This window comes from Melospiza melodia, chromosome 6, assembly GCF_035770615.1.
Source record: "Melospiza melodia melodia isolate bMelMel2 chromosome 6, bMelMel2.pri, whole genome shotgun sequence".
Classification (NCBI taxonomy): Eukaryota; Metazoa; Chordata; class Aves; order Passeriformes; family Passerellidae; genus Melospiza; species Melospiza melodia.
Window position 1 is genome coordinate 4540342 of NC_086199.1, and position 21752 is coordinate 4562093.

General features: G+C 42.2%; 1 protein-coding gene across 1 annotated transcript; it reads left to right on the forward strand.

Moving 5' to 3' along the window:
• The first annotated feature begins 245 nt into the window (after window positions 1-245).
• On the forward strand, window positions 246-20958 carry NAA30 (N-alpha-acetyltransferase 30, NatC catalytic subunit). Its single transcript, XM_063159714.1, is given in 5 exon segments — window positions 246-418; window positions 420-1274; window positions 8472-8595; window positions 10608-10663; window positions 17526-20958. Coding segments are annotated over 5 exon segments (1263 nt in total). The 5' UTR covers window positions 246-328; the 3' UTR covers window positions 17664-20958.
• Window positions 20959-21752: the final 794 nt, after the last annotated feature.

Below are 21752 nucleotides of genomic sequence, written 5' to 3' on the forward strand. Positions count from 1 at the left end.
AGCTGCCCAGACGCGGCGGTGAGTGGCGGCGGCGGGGGCACCGCGGGCCCCGAGCGCTGCGGGAACGGCGCCGCCCGCGCCCGCGGGGGGAGCGGGGCAGCCGCCACAGGGCGCGGCGGGGCGGCGAGGCGCGGCCCGGGCACCGTGCGTGCCTTTGTTCGCGCCCCCCCCCACTCCGCTCCCCGCCGAGCGCGGCCCGTGAGGCCGCCGCGCCTCTCCTCCCCCCCCCCCCCCCCCCCCACACACCTTCCCGTGGCCCCCGCTGGGTTTGGCGCCTTCCTCCTCCTCCTCCTCCCCGGTGAGTTTGTGTCGGTCTCTCCCGTAGGATATGGCTGAGGTACCGCCGGGGCCTAGCAGCGTCCTGTCCCCGCAGGGGGACACGCTCTCCCCCTTCCCCGGAGGAGGAGGGGGGGGGGGCTGCTTCCTCCTCCTCCTCCTCCTCCGCCGCTTCCTATGCCGCCGCCGCCGCCGCCTGCACCGGCGCCCAGGACGAGGAGGCCGAAGAGGAGGAGGAGGAGGAGGAGGAGGGACCCGCGGGCGGACGGGAGCAGCAGCAGCAGCGAGGAGGAGGAGGAGGAGGAGGAGGAGGAAGCGACGGCGGCAAGGGGGGCCCGCAGCACCGCCGCCACCACCGCCACCACCACCACCCCCCGCACCACAACCACCAGCTCAACGGCCTCATCAGCCCCGAGCTGCGGCACCTGCGGGCCTCCCTCAAGGGCAAGATCCTCGGCTCGGAGGCAGGGGCGGCCCCCGAGGGGCTGGAGAACAAGCGAGCCAGCAAAACAATGGGCTCCGGACAGCAGCCGTCGTCGCCCCCCAGCGCAGCGCCCTGCTCGTCCCCCCACGCCAACCACCTCCCTCCCCAGGGAAGGACTGCACCCTCTCCTCCTCCTTCTCCCCCGGCTAAAGGGGACAGGAGCCAGCCTGCTGCCACAACCACGGCTGCTGCTGCTGCTAAGACTGCAGCCCGCAATGGGCTGGCAGGAGAGACTGGCTTGGAGGAGGAAGAGCAGGAGGAGGGGGATGAAGGAGGGGAGGAGGAGGAGGAGTCCCTGCAGCTACTCTCCGGGTCCTTAGAAGCAGCGTGCAGTTTGAAAGGCTCGGGAACGGACTGTCAGCCCGAGGAGGACCTAACGATACGATACGTCCAGTATGAGTCAGAGCTGCAGATGCCCGATATCATGAGACTGATCACCAAAGATCTGTCTGAACCCTACTCCATTTACACATATAGGTATTTTATCCACAACTGGCCACAACTTTGCTTTTTGGTAAGTGCCGGAGGGAGCAGGGAGGGCAGGAATTGGGAGTGGCTTGGGGCTGGGGAGGAGGGGATGGAAGGGTTGGCGTTTGTGGAAATACTTTTAGTCATCTTTTTTGGGAATACCTGTCCCCTTGTGACCCGTGCAGGTACAAGTAAAGCACGTGGCCGAAGTTCTGCATTTGTTAACGCGTGTTTTAAATGGTGGGGAAAGGGTTTGAGCGCAGGGCTAGGATCCAGGAATTCAGGGCTTCTAATCTTGGTTTTGACATTGACTTTTGTGACCTTTGGTAGCTCATTTTATGATTCTGTCACAGTTCCTGGGCTTGGATTTAAAAAAGAAAGTACTTAGTCCGCTAATGCCTTGTAACTGCTCGCTAATTCTTGCACAATGGTTTTAAAACTGACTGAAGCGGGGCTGGCACATAAATGCTAAGTGATAGGTGGGGAGGCACTGTGAAAGGTTTAGCAGACTTTTTGATCTGCGAGCTTACTTTGACAAAGGCAAGTCCCACTGCGTTGCTTTTACAGGTGTGAGAGTGCTCGCAGCACGCGGGAATCCTCACGTTGGCTCCCTGCACTAACAGCGTATTTAGCGTTGTATTCTTCCCAGTGCACTGTTGAAAGGCTGCTTTAGCTGCCCCCCTGCCTTCCTAAATGTTTAGCACTTTTTGTGTCTCAGTTGCAAGCTTTTAGGATGACAATGCATCCACAGGTAAATGAAAGTGAGTAGAAGCTGGCCTGAGGAGTGCGTGTGCATAGCAAGGGCTTAGCTGTGCTTGATTTACTCACACCAACACTCCCAGCTGCAAAACAGAACGTTTAGGGGAGTTTGTGGCACTTCCTTGCTAAAGAAAATGTGGAATTCTTGTCTCTTGAAAGCTCTGTTTTAGCCAGAGCCAGGTCACCCTTCAGTTCAGGGCTATCTCTGAAATTTTGGTAGAATATGAGCACCAGAGGTGAGGCCAATGGAGCCCATCTGGCCTTCAAATTCCTGAATGCTCCTGTTTTGGGATCTGCTGGAATTTATAGCAGGATGGGTATGGTTTATAGGAGGATTTTCACAACTGTGCCCCTTAAAACCCTGCAGAGGGAATACAGTAGGATTCCAGGAAGTTGAGCAAAGCAAAATGTTGACCTTCTGGAACAAAACAGAATATGAAAATATCGGAGAGCGTTGTTGGATGCAAAGTCATGTTTGCCATTACAGGGATGCTGATCAGAGCACAGTGATGTTCAAACACTGAGCTCTGCCTGGGACAGATTTACCTCACGCTGGGAGTAAAATACTCAAGAATTACATAAGTCCATCCTTAGAGCATCAGGTGCAGCCCTGGTAATGCCAGGGCAATGTTGGATACTCTTAGATCACAATGCATTTATTTAGACTTTCACTCATTATGGGGTTTTTTTGGTCAGGGAAAAACTGGAGAATTTTGTTGTGAGAAGAGCAGTGACAAGTTGTTTGACAGAAAACTAAAACAGATGATTTCTAATAAGCATATTTAAAGAGTAAGATATCACTCAAAGGAAAGAAAGCTTATTTTGTAGTGACAGCTTCATTTTTTGATAGCCCTGAAGAATCAACAAAACTCTTCTTGAACTCAATGCATTTGCCATTTTTTTAGAAAGGTGAAACAATGTAAAGCACATAAAAGTGTGGAGAATAATATATGGCTGTGAATGTCTAAAGCCAGCAAATTGTTATCTGCTTAATAATTTGAAGGTCTTGCAGCATGTTGTGTTAGATTCATGTGTGGGAAGGTTGGGGTTTTTTGTGACTGGTTTTAATGTTTTTGAGGTTTGTTTCTTAAAAGGTTGTCTTGAAAATTTTCTGATCTATAAAATATAATTAGTTCCTGCAGTTAATGGACTCCTGAACTACTTCTCTCCAATAAATAGCTTTAAAATATTTGTCTTCAGTCAGGGACTGCATATTTCAATTAGGAAGAAGTGTCAGGATGGTGAGCATGAAGCTCAGTGCCTGATCTCACAGAATCATTTGATTTAATGCATTGTGGCCCCACACCCTTCTGGTTTCTGGTTTTGTGAAGAGGGGTTAGCCCATGATTTGACTGTATTTGGAAAAAGATCTGTAAGGGTTCAGCCAATTCCTTTGCTGGATTTCACCATCACCTTTGGAAACTCGTCCAGAGCACATTGACCTGTCTGCCCTGTCACGGCACCTTTTCTTCCCTCTCCCTGTGGGGGGAAAACACTGACACCCCTGAAATTGAAGATGGGATGTGTGTTTTCCCTAAACAAACAGCACTTGTCTCTTTCTGGTGGTTTATTTGGTGAACCACCTGAAACGTGATTTCCCCATTCTGACCATGCAAAGCTAATTTCTGGGGACGTTATTAACTTTATTACATGGATCTGAAACTGGCTGAATTTTGGCTTGCCCTTCCCAAGCTGCCCAGTTGCTCTAAGGGCTGGTGCTTGTTTTTCCTTGTGCCAGCCCCTGTGTTCCTGTGGTTTTGGGAGCCAGGTTGTCCCTCTGACAGCTTTTACTTGTAAATGTGTGTGTATTTAGCTGTTTTAGGGTGATGCTCTGTTGGTTTACAGCTGCAGATCTATTCCTGTAGGATGTCCCAGGTGCAGGAGGAGAGGTGGGAGGGCAGAGACCAACCCTGACTGGTCAGTGGTGAGCAGAGTTTTGCAGGCTCGGACCACTTCCTAACTGTACACTCAAAGAAGAAGTTAATATCCACTTCAAAAGGACCTGGAGATACTGGAACTCTTAAAACCCTATTAAATTCAATATCTAATTTATCCACATAATTATTATCCTGACTTTAGGGGTAGCAGCTTGGGAATACTGCTCAGTGCTGAGCAGTATCTGGACTGTGGCAAGGTAATAACATTTTCCTCCATAAAATTCCAGTGGAAGGTGTCCCTGTCCATGGCAGGGGGTTGGAACTGATGATCTTTAAGGTCTTTTCCAACCCAAACCATTCTGGGATTCTGTAAAACTCCACCTGTCTGGTTCAACTTCAGTTTTGCCTGTCTTCAGAAGAGCAGGTTTGCAGTGTGTGTGTTAGGTGTGGGTGCCCAGTAAATGTTTGGTTTTTACTTATTCCCAGCAGCTCTGTCAGCCCAGTTTCCCCTCAAATACCCACTCCTCTGTCAAAGAGTGACAGGGGCAAGGGGCATCTTGTGTTTCATGTCAAGTATTTTTAAGCAATGTTACATCTTTGTCCCCAGATGGATTGTAAATGCATTTTCAACGTTGTAGCTTTCTTTTCAAGTGGTTTTGAAGCTTCTAGTCTTAGCAGTGCTAAAGTTCTGAGGCTTGCATTTCAGAGTGATAAATTAAATATTTCAGAAAATTGTTTTCAAAATCCTTTAGCGTGGGAGAGGTGAGCTTAGGAAGGCTTGCTCTGTGCCAGAGTTTGGATAAGACAGAATGTAATAAAAGGCTGAGTGTTGTAACCTCTCCTGTAATTCACTGTACCACTCAGCTGCCTTTTAAGAAAAATCTAGAAAATCTATGCTTTTATTGGGTTCTTCACTTTGCCACTAGCTCTAGCAGCATTTATAATTTAAACTTTCACAAGTTTAAAAATAACCTATTAATTCCATGTAAGTGGTTTTAAATGTGCTGTAAATCCTAAATGACTGCAGTTAAGTCTTGTTTTATACTAATGCTTTACATTTTTTTAAATTGGATTTGATTCAAGAGTCTTGCTGTGTTGAAATTAAGACTTGTAAGACATCATCCCTGTTCTTCACTTGTGGAAAACCTGGGGCTTAAAAAGGAAGAACCAGAAAAGTCAGGAGGGTGTCTGAGAAGTCTTGTGGCACACGTAGGAAGAAGTTTTGTAGGAGAATTTGCAAACTTTGTACTCCAGTTTGTTTTTAGGAGTGATTTCACTTTCAGGCAGTCTGTCACTGTGAAAAGTGAAGGACATGAAGTCCCTGCAGCACCTGAGCAGGTGACAGCAGCCAGGACAGATATTCCAGGGGGTTTTCCTCACCCAGGAGGGAATTGCTGCTGTCCAGGTTTGTGGGGGGCAGCAGAGGGAGGTGGAGATTTGCCAGGAACTGGGGAGAGCTGTGGCCAAAGTGGCACAATGAGGTTAAAACCATTGCCCTGAGTGGATCCTCTGATGGCACTTGGTGACTTGATCCCTAAATGGGAGCCAGCTCCTGCCCAGCTGAGCCTGGATAGTTGGGATGGACTTTGGTGCAGGTGTGAAAGGAAAAATGCAGTGCAGCTTCTGTGTTTGAATTGCAAAATGTTTCCCTTTTGGGGCTAGTTGGCTGTTTTAATCTGCTTTAAACAAAACTCACAGGATCTGGATATTAAATGCATACTCAGACTGTGGCTGACAGACATAATGCCATCTTTGATAATGAAATTAATACAAATTGATTAATTCTATGAAAAGTAATGTTCTTGCTGATTTACAGACATTACTCTACTAGCTCTTCCAGTATATTAAAATCTGGTTTGTTTTAAGCATTTAAACTTATTCATAGGAACAAAGATGATGCAAATATTGGATTTGGATTCATGTATGTTAATCCTGCTACTAATAACTTACTATTGGAGTAAATCTTATAGTACTCTGTGGAGTTTATAATGTATAATAGTGATTTAGGCTGAATTCTGTTTGTAGAAAATTGCATGTTTAGAAGTACTCTTGTATACCTGAAAGGAAAATTTGGCTCATGATTATCTTTTCCTAAATGATGTTGTGTGGGAGCTGCTTTTCTTCCCTCCTCACAGCTCTCCCTATTTCAGTCTGGGGTTTTTTGTTCACATAGTTTAACTTTCTCCAGGAAATTAAATTACAAAGTTTTGCATCATTTTGGTTTAGGTTCATTTCCAGCTTTAGATAATGTTGGAAAGAAGGAGAAAGGAGAGGAAAGGCAACAAAAACCCCTCAAAATTAGGTGGAAATGCAGCACTCCCTTTGTGAGTGGAACAGCTGTAGATTAACTGCCAGATTTACCTGCCTGAAGACAGAGGAATAAATTTAGGGGTTTGGAGAGCTGGTAACAGTGTCATTCTTTATTCAGCTCTCTGGCAGCAGTGGTAAAACCAGTGGGTATTTGCTTCTTTGATCACTGAGACAAAATTCTTGGCTGTTCATTTACCATTTTAAATACATGATTCATGAATATAACTTTTCTAAAAAGTGCCCTGGACAAGAAAGAGCTCAGATATGAAATGTCTAGATTATCACTACTCCTGAAGCATATAAATATATATATATATATATAAATATATGTTAAAAATTCTCCACATAACTGTTAGAATCAACAGTTTGCACGTGTTCACTCCAGGGTAAAGCACAACTATAACATGCTAGTTTGTGGTGTGCTCTTTTTTTTTTTCTTTTTTTTTTTAGTGAGGGATAAGATTACATCTAGGTACTCTGCATAATTATAGCAATGTTCTGAGCAGTTTGTCTGATGATACTCTTTATTTAACTCCCTGCTTTTCTCAGGTCTGAGCTGAGATCCAGAACTTGCCTTGAGCTGAAACTTTGCATGCACAGCTCCTCTTTCCTGTGGAATAACCTGTGTTTTGGAACAAATGAAAGATTGCTTAGAGGCTCTGTGTTTCAGTCCAGTTAGATCATGCTACAGTTTTTGTTTGTTATTTTAAAAACCACTCATTAGATTGTTCAGGGTTGTTCTTGGATACTGCTGAAATGTGTTTTCCTGCCAAATAAAAACTTAGCAATAGTTATATTTGCTTCAGCTACGTTAGAGATGGGGTTATAATCATGCTGTATCACAGGGCTTTGGAACTGCAGCTTGTACCTTTTTTTGGCTGCTTCAGTTCACCTTTGCTGCAGCTCCTGGTTAACAGCTGACTTAGTTAATAACATCCAAGTGGAGGTGCTCAAAGATTTGATTCTTTTTGGGGTGAAGAGACTGTGCCTGCAGTGTGACCTGCAGGAAGGAATCTTCTGTCCATGGAGCTTTGGCCTCCAGGCTGTGCACGAGGGTTCAGGTGCTTGAGTTTGTCCCACAGCCCGTGGAGCAGTGAGCTCTGGCTTCACAGGTGGCTGCTCTGAGGCCTGGCAGTGCTGCTCTAGCAAGTCCCTTTCATTTGCCATGTCTTAGAGTTGCAAATTTGGATTGTCCCCAGCTCTTGTGGCAGCACTTGCTTGTGCCAATCATGTGCTGTGCTCCTGGTTTAGCTGCTGCACTCGAGCCCAAGGCTGGTTCTCCCTGCAGCTCTGTCAGAGGCTGTGGATCCTCTCACCCGGCCATATGTGAAGTCAGGAGTTTCTTTTTATCTCTGCCCATCTTTCCTGAGTGCACAGGAATTTGTTTTCCCCTTGGATGCTGTCCCACTCGGCAGCATTACTGAGTTCTGCTGCTGCAGGTTATAATGTCATTAATCCCTTGTGCTGCCTAATCCCTCAGTCAACATCACTGAGCTTTCCTTTCTCTCATGGTAAAATTTTGGTGAACACAGTGGGTGTGCAAGTGGTTTGCTGAGTGTTTGGGGAGGAGTTGGGTCCTTTCCTTTTTGGGGTTTTTCTTGTTAATATTTCAGAATTCCTATGTCTCCCTGACCACGGTTGCTGTGACAATGCCACTGGGATTAGCTGCCAGTGCTCTTAACAAACGAAATCCCCAATAGTTAAAATGTGTGAAATTAACTGTGCTTTTTGTTTGTTCTCTGGGTGTCGTGTGACTGAAAACGACAGTGTCTAAAGATTAAATGCAGCAACACTTTCCTCCGATCCTTTGTGGCCTTGACATTAAAACCAGACAAAAATTAAGCATGTTATCTAGCACAGCCCTTGCACAGGAAAATCAGATCACTATAAAACAGGAATGGACTTTTTTCCTCTGCAGAAGCCCATATGAAAGGGTAATTTATGCCCTAACCTGATCTTTTCTTTTATTTGTTTTGCCTTTTATTTATTTATTTTCCCTTTTTAAACATGTGTTCTTACCTGTAGACTTTGTGCAATGATAATGTGGTTCTCCCCAGGAATAATTCATTGGTTGTTAGTTGTCCTGGAACTTTATTGGAATGTAATAAAGCAATTAAATCTTTTAATCTTGGAAATACTTTTGGAGACACTTTTAAAATTTACATCATTACCTTTCATAGCTTTATACAAACAAATTCTGTGGGGCTCTTTCACTTGAAAAATGAAGTGTTTTACTGCTTTTGGTGGCACTGTGGATCCCAAATTGAGAATTCCACCTGTGTGTGTTTGTCTTTAAGGCCATGGTAGGTGAGGAGTGTGTAGGTGCCATCGTCTGCAAGCTGGATATGCACAAAAAGATGTTCCGCAGAGGTTATATAGCCATGTTAGCAGTGGATTCCAAATACAGAAGAAAAGGAATTGGTAAGAATAGCCCTTTTTTGTCTTCTTTCTTCTTTAAATCCTCTCCAGCTGGGATAACTGTAGCTGTCATAAAGATTTAAGCTGAACTGAAGTTCAGGATATGGTGCTTTGTGTGTCATCCTCGCCTTACTCAACCACGCGAGCTCCCCAGTGGATTTTCTGATTTTGTTAAAATAACCTGAAATGCCCTGTGAGTTCACACCTGGGATCTGATAAGGCTAAAAAGAAAGGCAGGCAGCAGCCCCTTACCTCTGCCAAATAACAGTGGGAACTGCTTTGTGTTTTATGTGTGCCCTCATCACTGTATTTCCATGTTGTGTTCAGGCTCCTTTTTTACAGTGAACTTATTCCCTGACTTCCCCCTATAAATTATGCATATATTACCCATCAGGGAGAATGTATGGAGCTCATTATTGTATTAATCAGGGAAGAAAAATAGCTGTGTGTTGTTACTTGAGTGATTGAAATGGAGATCTGTTTTGTTGGGAAGGTACATGGTAAAGAAATCACTCTTGGCAGAGAGTTTGCCCTTTCTCATTAATCAGTTTTGCCCTGGTGAAGGGATTTTCATTCTAACTCCAGTTAGCCAAGTTGGCTTAATTAAATATCTCTTCTTATGGAACTTAATTTTTTCATGCTGGTTATTGTGAAATTACATTATGTAAGGTATTTTTAACTAAATGTAGACGTCAGCTCCAAAGCTTGGAGCTGTGCTTCACTACTCATCCACACTGAACAGCTCATGCTTCTGTGATTAAAGACAGAAAATTACTTGCAATCAAAAAATACAGTGATCCATTGCAGAATGTATCATTGTGTTTGCTTTCTTCCAGAAAAAACCCTCCAAAAAAACACATTACCACAACTGTTCAAGCATGTGCAGATTTTTTCTTTCCCCAGTGCAATTCAAAAGCCATTGTTGGTCTCAGTAGTGGAGCAGAGGAAGAGGATACTGAGAAATCACTGTCTCTCCTTTCCTTTTAGCTGAGTCATGAAGGAGGCTGCCATAATTTAATTGCAGGTGCTTGGATTCAGAAGTAAATAAGAGCTAATGCTGTTATTATGGAGATCACTGCAAGACTTTTCCCTCACTTTAGTCTGTTGGTTAAATTAGAATTACATACATAGAATTTATCTTTAAAGCCTTGCTTACTTTAGCATTATATATGTTGACTTTTTCCAACATTTGCCACCTTGCTGTTTCTCAGTGTGCTGTTAATCTGAAGATCTGCTTTAAATGTAGAACAGTTTTATCATCCCATTCAGTGAAAATCTTAATTGATTAAAGTTTTGAGAATATTTTAAAACATTCTGTAGATTCCTTGGGTTTTTTTTTCCTTTTCCATTGCCTTCTTATGGAAGTGAGATTTATGCAATTTCACTGAACAGCAGTTTTTTCCACTAATAACTTTGAATTCAACTTTCAATTTCACCCCAGTTCTACAGACAGGTAGGGATATTACATTTGTAGAACTGTTGTGAAATAGATGACAAATAATGATTAAAAAAATTAAACTTAATGCTTGACTGAGGGGAAGGGATGAGTTTTGAGAATATTATTAGATACTAGCAAACCCAAATGGGAATGAGCCATAAAAACTGTGGTTTCATAAGTTCTGTTACTAATACAAGTATTTGTTTTAGTAAGAGGAAATTCCCATGGAAGATGAATGTCCTTCAAGTACATGCCAGCAGATTTTGACTTTAAATGCAACAAAAAGGAATGAATCACATCTTGGAAGGCTATATTTAACACCATGTTGAGCAGAGCAGCCAGTTTCTAATATCCCTGTGTTACAAGAATCTTGCACTTGAGCTGAGTCTCTGGATAACTTCACAGATTATTTTAGTGTTCAAACTTGAGACTGCAGCTTGACTGCAACTCCTTGTTTTTCTTTCCTCCCTCCTTTCCCCAGGTGTCATGTCATGTAGGTAGCACACATTAGTCATATATAAACTGGCATTTTTGTTTTGCACTGCAACTCTGACACTTACTGAAATCTGTGTTTCAGGTACAAACTTGGTTAAGAAAGCTATTTATGCTATGGTTGAAGGAGATTGTGATGAGGTAAGATTTTATAATCAAAACTTTCATAATAGAAATGGTTTGCACTCTCTTGTTTGTGGATTCATTTCACAGGTTTTTCTTCTCCAGGATTTTTTTTTAGGTGGGAAATAAGTTGGTAAGAAGCTCCTTTATAATAAAAGGGAAAACAACCTCTAAAAAAGTATGGCACAAATAGGAGATGAACTCTCTAAATTTTTTCTAAGTGCTGAAATTCAGCAATTTTCATTGTGAAGCTGCCTCAGCCTTCACTCAGGCCCATTTTCCTGCAAGGGCCCCATTTGAGGTGCAGCTGAGCAGTGGGCTGAGCATGTCCTGTGTGGCCCTGCCATCCCTTCAGAGCACAGCCAGGCCCAGAACAGAGTGTGCTGTGCTGCTGCAGAATGTGGATTTATCACAGCACTCATCAGCCTCCTCTGACACTGCACAGAGCAGGGCTGCACTGGGTTAGCACAGGCACTGAACCACTGGCCAACTTCCCTGCCCTACAAGTTGTTGCTCTTTCACCAGATTACAGTTCCTGCTTTCTTTAAAAATATAAATATTGTTTATAAAATATAAATAAATATTGTTATAAATTATTGCTTATAAATATAAATATATTTGTTGTTGTGTGTCTTGTTTAACTTGTGAGGAGCTCTCCCTGCATCCATCCATCCATCCTCCTTACCCAGGTTATGTGTCCCTTTAACTTCCAGCTCCTTGGCATGGTGCACTTGTTCCTGACATGTGAGCACTGTCATTTCAGTGTGTCATAGTTAATGAGCCTTTGATCTCTCTGTTATCTCACTTCAGCTGCTCCCTCCATTGTCCCACTGCTCCCTCCTTTGTCCCACTGCCCCCTGGGGAAGTTCTTATTCAAAGCTACACAGGACTTCTGGCAAACACTCCAGTTTATTTTCCACTTGTGTTTCTCTTCCTGCAGTATCCCTGCCTGTGCTCTGGCTTCATTCATTGGGAGATTTATTCTTCCCCTCAGATCCCTTCATGCCTCTGCTTGCTGCTGTCTTCTTCCCCCTCACCTTCTCCTTTATGTTGTAGTTGGGCACTACAGGGCAGCCTGTAATTCTTTTTAAGTTCTTTATTTTGGCTTCTTGCCTCTATCCTGATTTCTAAAATGCTTTCCTCTAATCTCTTTTACTGCTTGTCTACACTGAACTAATCAAGGGGAGATTGGTTGGTTTGTTCTCCCCATTGCTTTCCACTATGGTCTTGAGTTGATTTCCGATTTCTAGACTGGTCAAGATTTTTTAAAAATTGCAAAATACTTGAGGGTCAGGGTTACAGTGTTCACACCACAGATGCAGAAATGAGATGCAGAGAAGGGAAGTGAATTACCCACTGTTATTAGAGAGTCAGGAGTAGAACTGAATGTTTCTACTCAAGCTGAGTTGCAGTAATTACTGTGTAATTTCTGAATGTGCTATTCCTCATGTAAATTCATTTTTAGATTGGACTATCTAACAGGTGACCTCTAACAGTAACCTCCTTCTGTGTCTTTTTCCTCTCCCACTGTCATATTAATCCAAGATCCCTTTTTGCTGGTTTTTATCTCCATAAACATGAAATAAATGTGATAAGGGTTGCAGGTCTGCAGTGAGGTCTCATTAAGTCTTAGTCACAGATTTTCCTCTCTGCTGCTGTATAAATGCTTTGGACCAGGGGCAGAGGGCATTTTTCAGATTCTGTCTCTATTCAAATGCACTGCAATTCAGACTCCTGGTTTTGGAAGTGCTGTTTGTAGAATGATGATTCTAAACTCATCCCCTGATTTCTGGGGGCTTTTGCACCAGCTGAGTCTTGTGCTAGCACTAAATTTTGAACTGGGAACCCTTTAGGGAGCATGGAATACAAGCAGAGTATTTTACTGATTATTTTTCTGCACCATCAACTGAGGCACACCCACACTTATTTTTATTTATGTTATTCTTTTCCACATATAGATTATCCACAACCAAAGAGCCAATGTTTTCATGTTTGTTTTTTCCTTTGCCACCAAGTAGGCTTCTTCCACATACCCAAAATGGTGTAAATAAGGAGGTTATGTGGTGGAGTGCTGAGGTTTCAGTCAGAGCAGAATCTGAAAAATCTAACTAGGCACCCATGAAAAGCTCTGCCCAACTCTTGGGTCTCACCAGTTTTCACAACACTTGTCAGGAGATCAGTTTCTGATTAATTGATGCTTAAAGCTCATCAAACACAAAGTGCTGCATCACAATAATTTGTCTGTGTGAGGCATAGAAATAGTTTAATCATCCCTGCAGCTTTTTAAGGTATTTTTCTACATTTTTGAATAAAATCAGAATCCTGATGAAAATAAAAAGATACTGCTTTTTGAGATAAGATGGAGTGCAATTAAAAACAAAATGCTATTTTCTGAAACTTGCTTGGAATAGGATTAAAAACATGAATATGCAGCTGTGGGTGTCGTGAAAAATTTCCAAAGGCTGCTTGGAAACTCTTCCCTTCAATCTAATTATGGCATAGATGCAGTAAATAGACTTAATTTTAATAATTTGTGGCATATAATCTGATAAATGCCTCACTCAGTGTGTTGCTTTTCAAAGTATCACAGATTTGGCTTTGGAGGTACCAGCATTGAGTCCTGAAAAACAAAGGATTTCTGCAACACCAGAGATGAAAATCTTGACAAATCACAGCTGATAGGTGGCATTTCAAAGCCTGCTGCAATGTTCTGGTGTTTAAGGACATTTTTTTCCCCTGGAGGCTGTTTTAGTGGGAATAAACCAAGGCAGGCCTATGGAATGAGTGAGTTACTCTGAGAGGCAGAGTCTTCCTCAGGGGTGTGGAAGATTTTCTCAGGGAAAGCTGTGGAGTGGCTGAGGAGGGGAATTGGGTGGAATGGAATCTGTGTGCAGGGGAGGAGCTGCCCATGGCCTACATTAGAATAGAAACCAGGGAAGTGATCTGCTCTTGGGGGTGGGTGCTTGAACCAGAAATAACCTTCAGGCCTGGAGGAAGCGCTCACACAGCAGCTTCCAGCTGGAGTGTCTGCAAATAACATTACAAAACTTGGGCATTCTGATTTGTATTTTTTTTTTTACACCTTTATGACTTTATCAAGTATCTGACGTTCCTGAATTCTGATATTTGGGGTAGTGAACTGTACTGGGCTGAGTTTCTAGTGGATCACAGTGATTTAGGAAAACTCTGGGCTGGTTGCATAGAAAAGTTGAACTATGGAAATAAATCAGGTGAAGGTGAACAGTTCTACTTTCAGCTCCAAAGTTTGGGAAATATTTTTTTTCTAGTTTAAAAAAGAAAAGCATGTGCTGACTGCAGCAAGGTGGGTGTCTTGGCTGCTTTTTGTACTGTTTTTGCTGGCAAGCAATTTCCCACAACTCTACAGCTGAAGACCATTCTGTGGAACTGTTACATCCCTTAATTACAATTAGGAAGGAGGAGTTGTTCATATGCAGGTTTTCCATCTGTAACAAATGACTCAGGAATCTGCATACAATTCATTCACTTTGTGTTACTGAAATAATATATTTCAGTCATATGAAGTGAATGGATTGATAACTAATGAAAATAAGACTCCAGTAATGGGACTTCAAAAACCTTTTTTAAACAAAAATGTAGAACATGAAAGGGAACCACAGATTCTCATGAGACTTCCCATTGGAACTTCAGGGTGATTTAGAGTGGGGTTTTTGACCACAGTAGTAGGTAAAAAAAATGGCATTAAATGTCATTTTAATTCATTTTAATTCATTTAAAAAAGGAAATAAAATGACACACTAGTAGGTGTGTAATTTTAATTCAGCACCACACTAGTAAAAATGAAATGTGCATTTTTATGGAATCCTGTTTGAAATCATTACTTTGCTGATATTTTTAGTTTCTCCTTAATCTACAAAACATAAAAAGTATGAACTTTAGATTTTGAGTAATGCCATGCCTGTCTTCAAAAGTTAAGGTAGTTAAATTGATTAAGGACACTGGACAAGCCCTCATAACTTGAGTCTGATGATCTGTCAGACTTAAAAGTAAGAATAGCAACCTCCTCTGAGTGCTGAGAGGACTTTCTTACTTTGGCTGTATCTATTCTATGACTTGGGTTTTAAACTTGAGTTTCTTCAGAGTTTGAGCTGAAGAAGCAAGAAGGCTTGACCACTCCATTTGGCTTCAGTTCAGGAATAAATTAAAAGTGTGAAAATACAGCAACAAGGAACATTGCACTCCACTCTTAATATAGATATCTTTTTGCTTCTAAACCCAGTTAATATTAGAGTTGAGCTAAAATGTTTGGTTTATGAAACTTAAGATAAAAGAGAATGTCACAACCTTCAGAAAGTTGCAACTTTAGCAGAAAACGCTGCTAAATCTAATCAGAGCCTTGCTGCCCTTCAGGGGGGGTGTAGCTGTGTTATCAGAGGATTTAACAGGCATATGTTACAACAAAATCGACCCACAAGAGCAGAAATAAATGTAACAATGGAAGGTTTGGAGCTTGATTGAAAAGCTCACACAGGAAGAGATGCATTCTTCAGCAAAGGAAGCTAATGAAACCTGAATAAGATATGCCTGTGTTTCCTTTTCAGATAACAGAAACATGTCTTCAGCTGCAGTGTGTTGAGATCAGGGAATTACTTTTCATTGTGCTGAGACTTCCTTAGAAATACCAGAGCAAATCTCTTGCATTTGCTTTCAAGATGAGCATTCACTCAGGTAGTGGGATTCCAACAAACCTGTATTTCAACATTTAACCACTCCCTTCAGCTCAATCACCTGCAGTGCTGGAAGTGTTTTAGCATTGCCAGGTGTTGGTGCTTGCAGTTGAATAGAGAGTTGTTACATCACTGTGCCAGGTTACTGAACCTTTGAGAGAGTGAATGCCCTTGGTAGCTGAGAGTTCAAATAAATGATCCTCTGCACAGGTCACATTGCTGCTTTGGCTTCAGTGTTTTGGTTAAATTGGAGTTAAGGAGTTGTACAATGTGTAGAAAATAGCCTTCTCCAGCAAAATGATGGTGCTTCCATAATTTCTTACAGATGAATAGTTACCCATTTTAATGGATGAAGGATGTTAGGAGTTCTCCATCAGCTCACAGGACTTGCTAGTAATGTTCTGGGAAGTGCCAAACAGAGAAATTCAATCTCTCATTCTTCTCACAAAACTAAGAATTGAATTAGGTTGTCTTATGTGTGCAGCACTGCCCTGCTGTAATTTAAGAACTTTGCTGATTAATATTTCAATGTGTGACTCTTAGTTCCTTTTTGTAAAACTAGCTGTTTCCAAGCCTTATATTGTTCATTGCGATGTTATCCCCAGCTTCATTGTTTTTTCAGCATCCTTACACTGACAAACACAGGTGGGATTGATTGCCCATTGGATGTGGCAGCCAGTGGTTAGACTGGTCACCTCCAATAAAATTTAAAAATCCTTTTCATGCATTTATTTGACTCAAGTTTCAGGCCACTCTGACCACTGGCTGCCTCCTGCTTTCACACTGATCTAGCCACTCCTCAGAGTGCAGAAAACAAACCCTGTGGAGAGAAAAAGGAAAGGTTTTCTGCCAGGTGGCTTTGGAAGGAGCTCAGGAACCAGCCTTGAGAGCTGGCAGGAGACTGGGGGGAAAGGAAATGAAAATATGTGCCTGAAGGAAGGGAGGCCACAGAAGCCACAGAGTAGATGGACTTAAACTGCTCTGCTAATCCAGGCTGCTGTTTTGGTCCTATATTTTCATTCTTTCTACAGTGACCATCAGCTGCTCTTTAATATGTGGATATTCACTATCAGGGGTGTATGGAGCCCAGGCCTTGTTAGTTCAGCCCCTCTTCTTGCTAATAGCAGAACCTTAAATAATTGAGTTGGACACCAATCAAGAGGCAAAATTATTTTTTATTATGTGGAGGTGATGCAGGGCTTGTCAGTTATGGCAGAGCTCTGTTCAGTGCATGTGGAGAAAAGAGAGAGAGAGAAACAATTCTGAAAAATTCTGAAGTTTTGTGATTAATGTCTTGTTAAGGCCAGTGTAGTTTTTTGCCTGTGCTTGAGAATTCTGACACAATTTTGAGTCTTAATTTAGACTACTCTTGGACTTGGGTTTGGTCTGAGTTATTTCTGACAGGTCTTTCTCCAACTAGGATCTTACCAACAGAGGGGGAAAAATATGGAAAACTGCTTAATCTTCTGGTGTGCACTGTGATTTGGGTTTAGGGTATTTGCTGGTACCCAAGTTGGATCAGGCTTGGAGCAACCTGGGAAAGTGGAAGGTGTCCCTGCCCGTGGCAGGGGATTGGAACTGGATGATCTTGAAGGTGTTTTCCAGCTTAGACCCCTGTGTGATTCTTGTGCTGAGCACAGATACTCACTGCAAACGTTGGCTCTGACAGCTGATGTCAATTCAGAGCTCTTATCTACATCTAACTCCAAGGAGTCGGGGCTCAAAGATATTAAATCATTAAATCCTCATGTGCCAAGTTCTTGTGTCATGCAGAAGTTCAGTTACTCGCTCAAAAGTTGTTTTGGACCCTAACCTGTTTGGTAGCTTGGGTTTTGGGGGAGGCTGTTTGGGATTTGTTTGTTGATGTGTTTTTTACCCTTGTTATGAGGTGCTGAACTGAAATACTGTTTACAGCCAAGAACTATAATCTTGAATGTTGTTTACAATTATAGCTGTGAATGAACTGCTATATTATATTTTATTTTAATGTGGAAATGGATGCTTAATGTGGAAATACTGCTTACTTAAGTAAAGATAAGAAGAAATGAATTCCATTCATTGCTAACAACCATATCTTTAAATAAAACCTTTGGAATTGGTTCAGCAATCGTGTACTTGCAACTACCGACTAACACAACACAATTCTTTCTTTTTCTTTCTTTTCTCCCTCAAAGGTTGTATTGGAAACAGAAATCACAAATAAGTCTGCTTTGAAACTTTATGAAAACCTTGGTTTTGTGCGAGACAAGAGGCTGTTCAGATACTATTTAAATGGAGTGGATGCACTGCGTCTGAAACTGTGGCTGCGTTAGGAGACCCCGTCCCAGCCAGCAAGCGACGTCCCAGCAGCGCAGAGTTGTCCTTTGCATGCATTGCAATTTGTCCCAAATTGCTTTGCAAGGTGGACTTTTAGTACTTTCCATGCAGCTCTTAAACCTGTCAGTGTCCCATTGAGTGTCGCACACATTCGTTGCACTTTGGCATGGCGCATTTGTTCCGAATTAAAGCCGATTGTCTCAGACTCCGAGTCCTTTTGGTACCAGCCAGATGTGCCAGGTGATAGCCAAGATATGTTCATTCATTTGCAAGTCGGCTGACTCTTTAGGACATCCACACAGTGAACGTTTTAGCAGAGAAAACCTGGATGGGAACGCCGCGTTTGGTTCCCGAAAATTCAAAATAAAGCCAATGTAGATTGTAAAATTCTATAAGTATACTAACATTTCATACAAAAATTGCCATAGTTTTCTGGGGAAGAAGAAGAAGAAAAAGAAAAAAAAGGCTTCAATTTTAGGTTTTATTTTTCAATATTGAATTTTTCCATTCTTAAATATTGGTACCTCAGTGATTAGTGAATGAAAAAATGTATTGTAGGGTGGGGTGTGTGTTACAACGAGTAACCATTAAATTGCGTCTGCCAGTGCCTGTATAGATAAGTATATTTGTCTTCACCTCTAAGTTTGGAGTGCATGCTTTTATTCTTTTACTTTCTTCAGTTGTCTTTGCAAGGAAAAAAAAAAGAAATCTGCTTTTATTTAAATTCTGGATTTGATAATAAATTATTTCAGATTTTTATAATTCGGATACTTCTCCCAAACAAGGGGTTGGAAGGCCCTTCTTATAGCAAGAAGTGTAAGCTATTTTAAAACCTTGAGTAGCTGCTAAAAAAACCTGGTGGCACCAGTGAATCTCTGCTGGGTTTGGATGCACTTTTGTCATTAAAAGAGTGAGGGACTTCTTTTAAAAGAAGATATAGAAAATTAATGTAAATTGGTATGATTTTTATTTAATCAAAATTATTGCTAGAAGCTCTGAGAAACAGCTATTTTAAGATAGTTGGAACAGTTTTTTTTTTCAGATTCAGATTGCTTTGCTTCAGTGTTCTAAAATGCTTCAATCTTTGGTTCTTGGTCTTGGAAATTAATTTCAAGGTGTATCATATTCATTTTCAGCTGCTCTCATTTTCTCAACTTACATGAGCTAAATTATTGGGGGATTTTTTTTCCCCTCTAAAATCAAAGCAGCGGGGAAGGAATTCTGTCTCTTTTTCTTGCATTCACTCTTGCTCTGTTTTTCTTTATTTTTTTTTCCTTTCTTTATTTGGGCTTACATAAGTTTTACCAATACCCATCAATTTTTTCAGTAATGACAGCATCAAGGCTTTGTTGTTCTGTGTGATTCCATAGCCCAGGTCTATGAATCAGTTGGGTTGGGTTTTTTGTTTTGTTTTGTGGGGGTTTTATTTTGTTTTGGTTTTGTTTTGTTTTTTTGAAAGACAAGAATAAAGGTATTAGGTGACTTGTGGAAGCACCTCTGTAATCAGAGATCTCAGAATGTTCAGAGTTGGAAGGGACCCACCAGGATCAGGTCCAGCTTTGAGGTGAATGGTCCTTACAGGGATCAAAGGATGAACTCTCAGTGAATCCACTCTCATGGAACCGAGCGAATTCTCCAGATTTGCCTTACTACACTTTTTATTTTTCCTTTTTAGAGTTTGGTTTGAGTCGTGGGGTTGGTTTTGGGGTTTTTTTTTTTGTTTGTTTGTTTTCATTTTTGCTAATTACTGTACACTAAAAACAAAACCAACAAAACCCCTACCTCCAGTATCATTTGGAAAAGAGCCCTGTGCAGGAAAACTGGATTTGAGCAAAGCCGCCTTTTGCACAGACCAATCGCACATGGTGACGGACGTTTCTTACCATGTACAAATCATGAGTTGTATTTGAAAATAAAGATTTTTAATGGAAGCTGGCCCTGCTGAATTTTCTGCTTGTAGAGACACCATCTGTGCTGTCCAGGGGGTTTGTTCCCCTCGGTAAAGAAAACTCATCTTTAAAAGGGTGCCCAAGACAAAGTGTTGTCAGTGGGGTCTGTTACTCCCAGGACATGCTGGAGCTCAGCCTGAAGCCTGTGTGTAGCCACTGCTGCCTTGTGACACCATCAAACCCCTCCTTTTTCTGCCAGTTTTTCTGGGTGGCTTTTCAGCAGTTTTGATCAGTGTTAAGACTTCAATGTTGGACTCAATCCCTTGAGTCAGGTTTCCCTCAGCTGTGGTCCAGGACATGTCCCTATGTCCTGCCTTGGAGCTGGATCAGGAAGGTTTCAGACCTTGCAAGCAGCTGCTGGGCTTGATTCACAAATTGCAAACTGGGCTGCCTTGTGTGTCTTGCTGGGGTTTCAGTCTGCAAAGCCAGACAGGCAAGTTTGCTATTGGTTAATATTTAAGCCGTGGGTGTCTTCAGATTCAAAAGCCGACTGGCAAGTGAGCTGAAATCCCTCCTCACTGCCAAAAACATCCCTCTGGAGCAAACTTCAAATACAATTCTGGTTGGTTATTGCAAGAAGTGGTTGCTGCCATGCCTGTGTTGAAAATACTGAGCAAAATAGGTGTAGATCTCTCTTTTTTTTGTTTTTCAATATGGCCTAAAGGTTCTGCCATGGCTGCTGTGTCACAGTTCACTGCAGGAGACACTGAGCTGCATGTGCTGGGTCCTGTCAAACAGATTTGTTCTCTGTGCTGCTTGGGATTAGGAAATCAAGTGGGAAGCCTTGAATTTGCATAGGTTTTCAAAAGGAATCTAGCAAGGAAAGGTTGGTTATTTCTCCTGTCTGTTGCTAAACACAGTTCTCTCCCCCCCCTCGCCTTTTTGCATTGACAAATCTAACTAAGGAGTTGATTGCTTTTATATTTAAATTTGCCCAAATGTTGCTACTGGCTGACATGTCAGTCTGAATGTTTGCATTCATTATGTTGGTTTTTTTTTAAAGAAATGATCAGGTTCATCACCTTCAAGGCATCATCAGATTGGTGTTGCAGAGTATGTCACAAACTTTTTCAGGGCACTGCAAGACATTGCTACAACTCAGTGCTGTGTTGAAAAAACTTCAGGTCTTGTATAAACATTACAACCTGTGTTGGAGTTCAGGTATCAGGTGGGCATCTATGAAAATAGCAAGTGTATCTCAAAATACTGGACTGCTGTTTTGAGTGGATTATATTCTTCTGTCCCTTTATCCTTTTTGATGAGAACAAAACCAGTGGGGTTCCGAAATGTACAAGTTGTCTAAATACAATGCAGTCAAATAAATGGTTACGTTGTTTATCTATTTCCTTTTCAACGGGAATGTTCTAATGCTTGTTTTGCTGTCTCTACAAAAACACAAACTCACACTTGCTCAAGGCCAGGCTGGATGGGGCTTGGAGCACCCATGGCAGGGGTGGTCTTGAAGGTCCCTTCCAACCCAAACCGTTCTGGATTCTTTGACAGAGAAATGGTGGGAAAATTTTTACAAGACAAAACTGCCTATCATGGCTTGATTTAAAAACTGCCATGCCTGTGTCAGGGGCATCCTGAACATCATTTATCTGAACAGTGTCACAGCTGAACTGAAATGGGTCTTTTTTTATGGCTGTTAAGTTGTGACTAACACAGACACTCTGGATTTCCTGGGAGATAAGGAGGGGGTTTATTATTTTGGTTGCAAGTAAGCAAGAATTGGGAACTGCTTGCAGCTCTTGCAATGCTGAGAACTCTTCAGAGCACACAGAGGAGTCCTGTATGTTCTTAGAAGAAATGTACTTTTGAAATCATCTCAAAGTACTTTCCATGTACTTTGAGCTTTATTCCCTCTACCATTTTGTCCAGGCTCCTAAACCCCTGGGGATTTGCCAGCAGTTGTGGCTGTGTGTGGTGTGCAGGTGACTGAGGGCTGCGCCCAACCTGCCAGAGAGCTCCAAGGCTTTTCTCCTTCCCATTTGTTTTGATTCCTTACAGCTCCCAGTACCTAAAGAGGAACTTTTTTATAAGGGCATGGAGTGACAGGACAAGGGGGAATGGCTTCAGACTGACAGATAGTGGATTTAGGTTGGAGATGAGGACGAAATTCCTGACTGAGGGTGC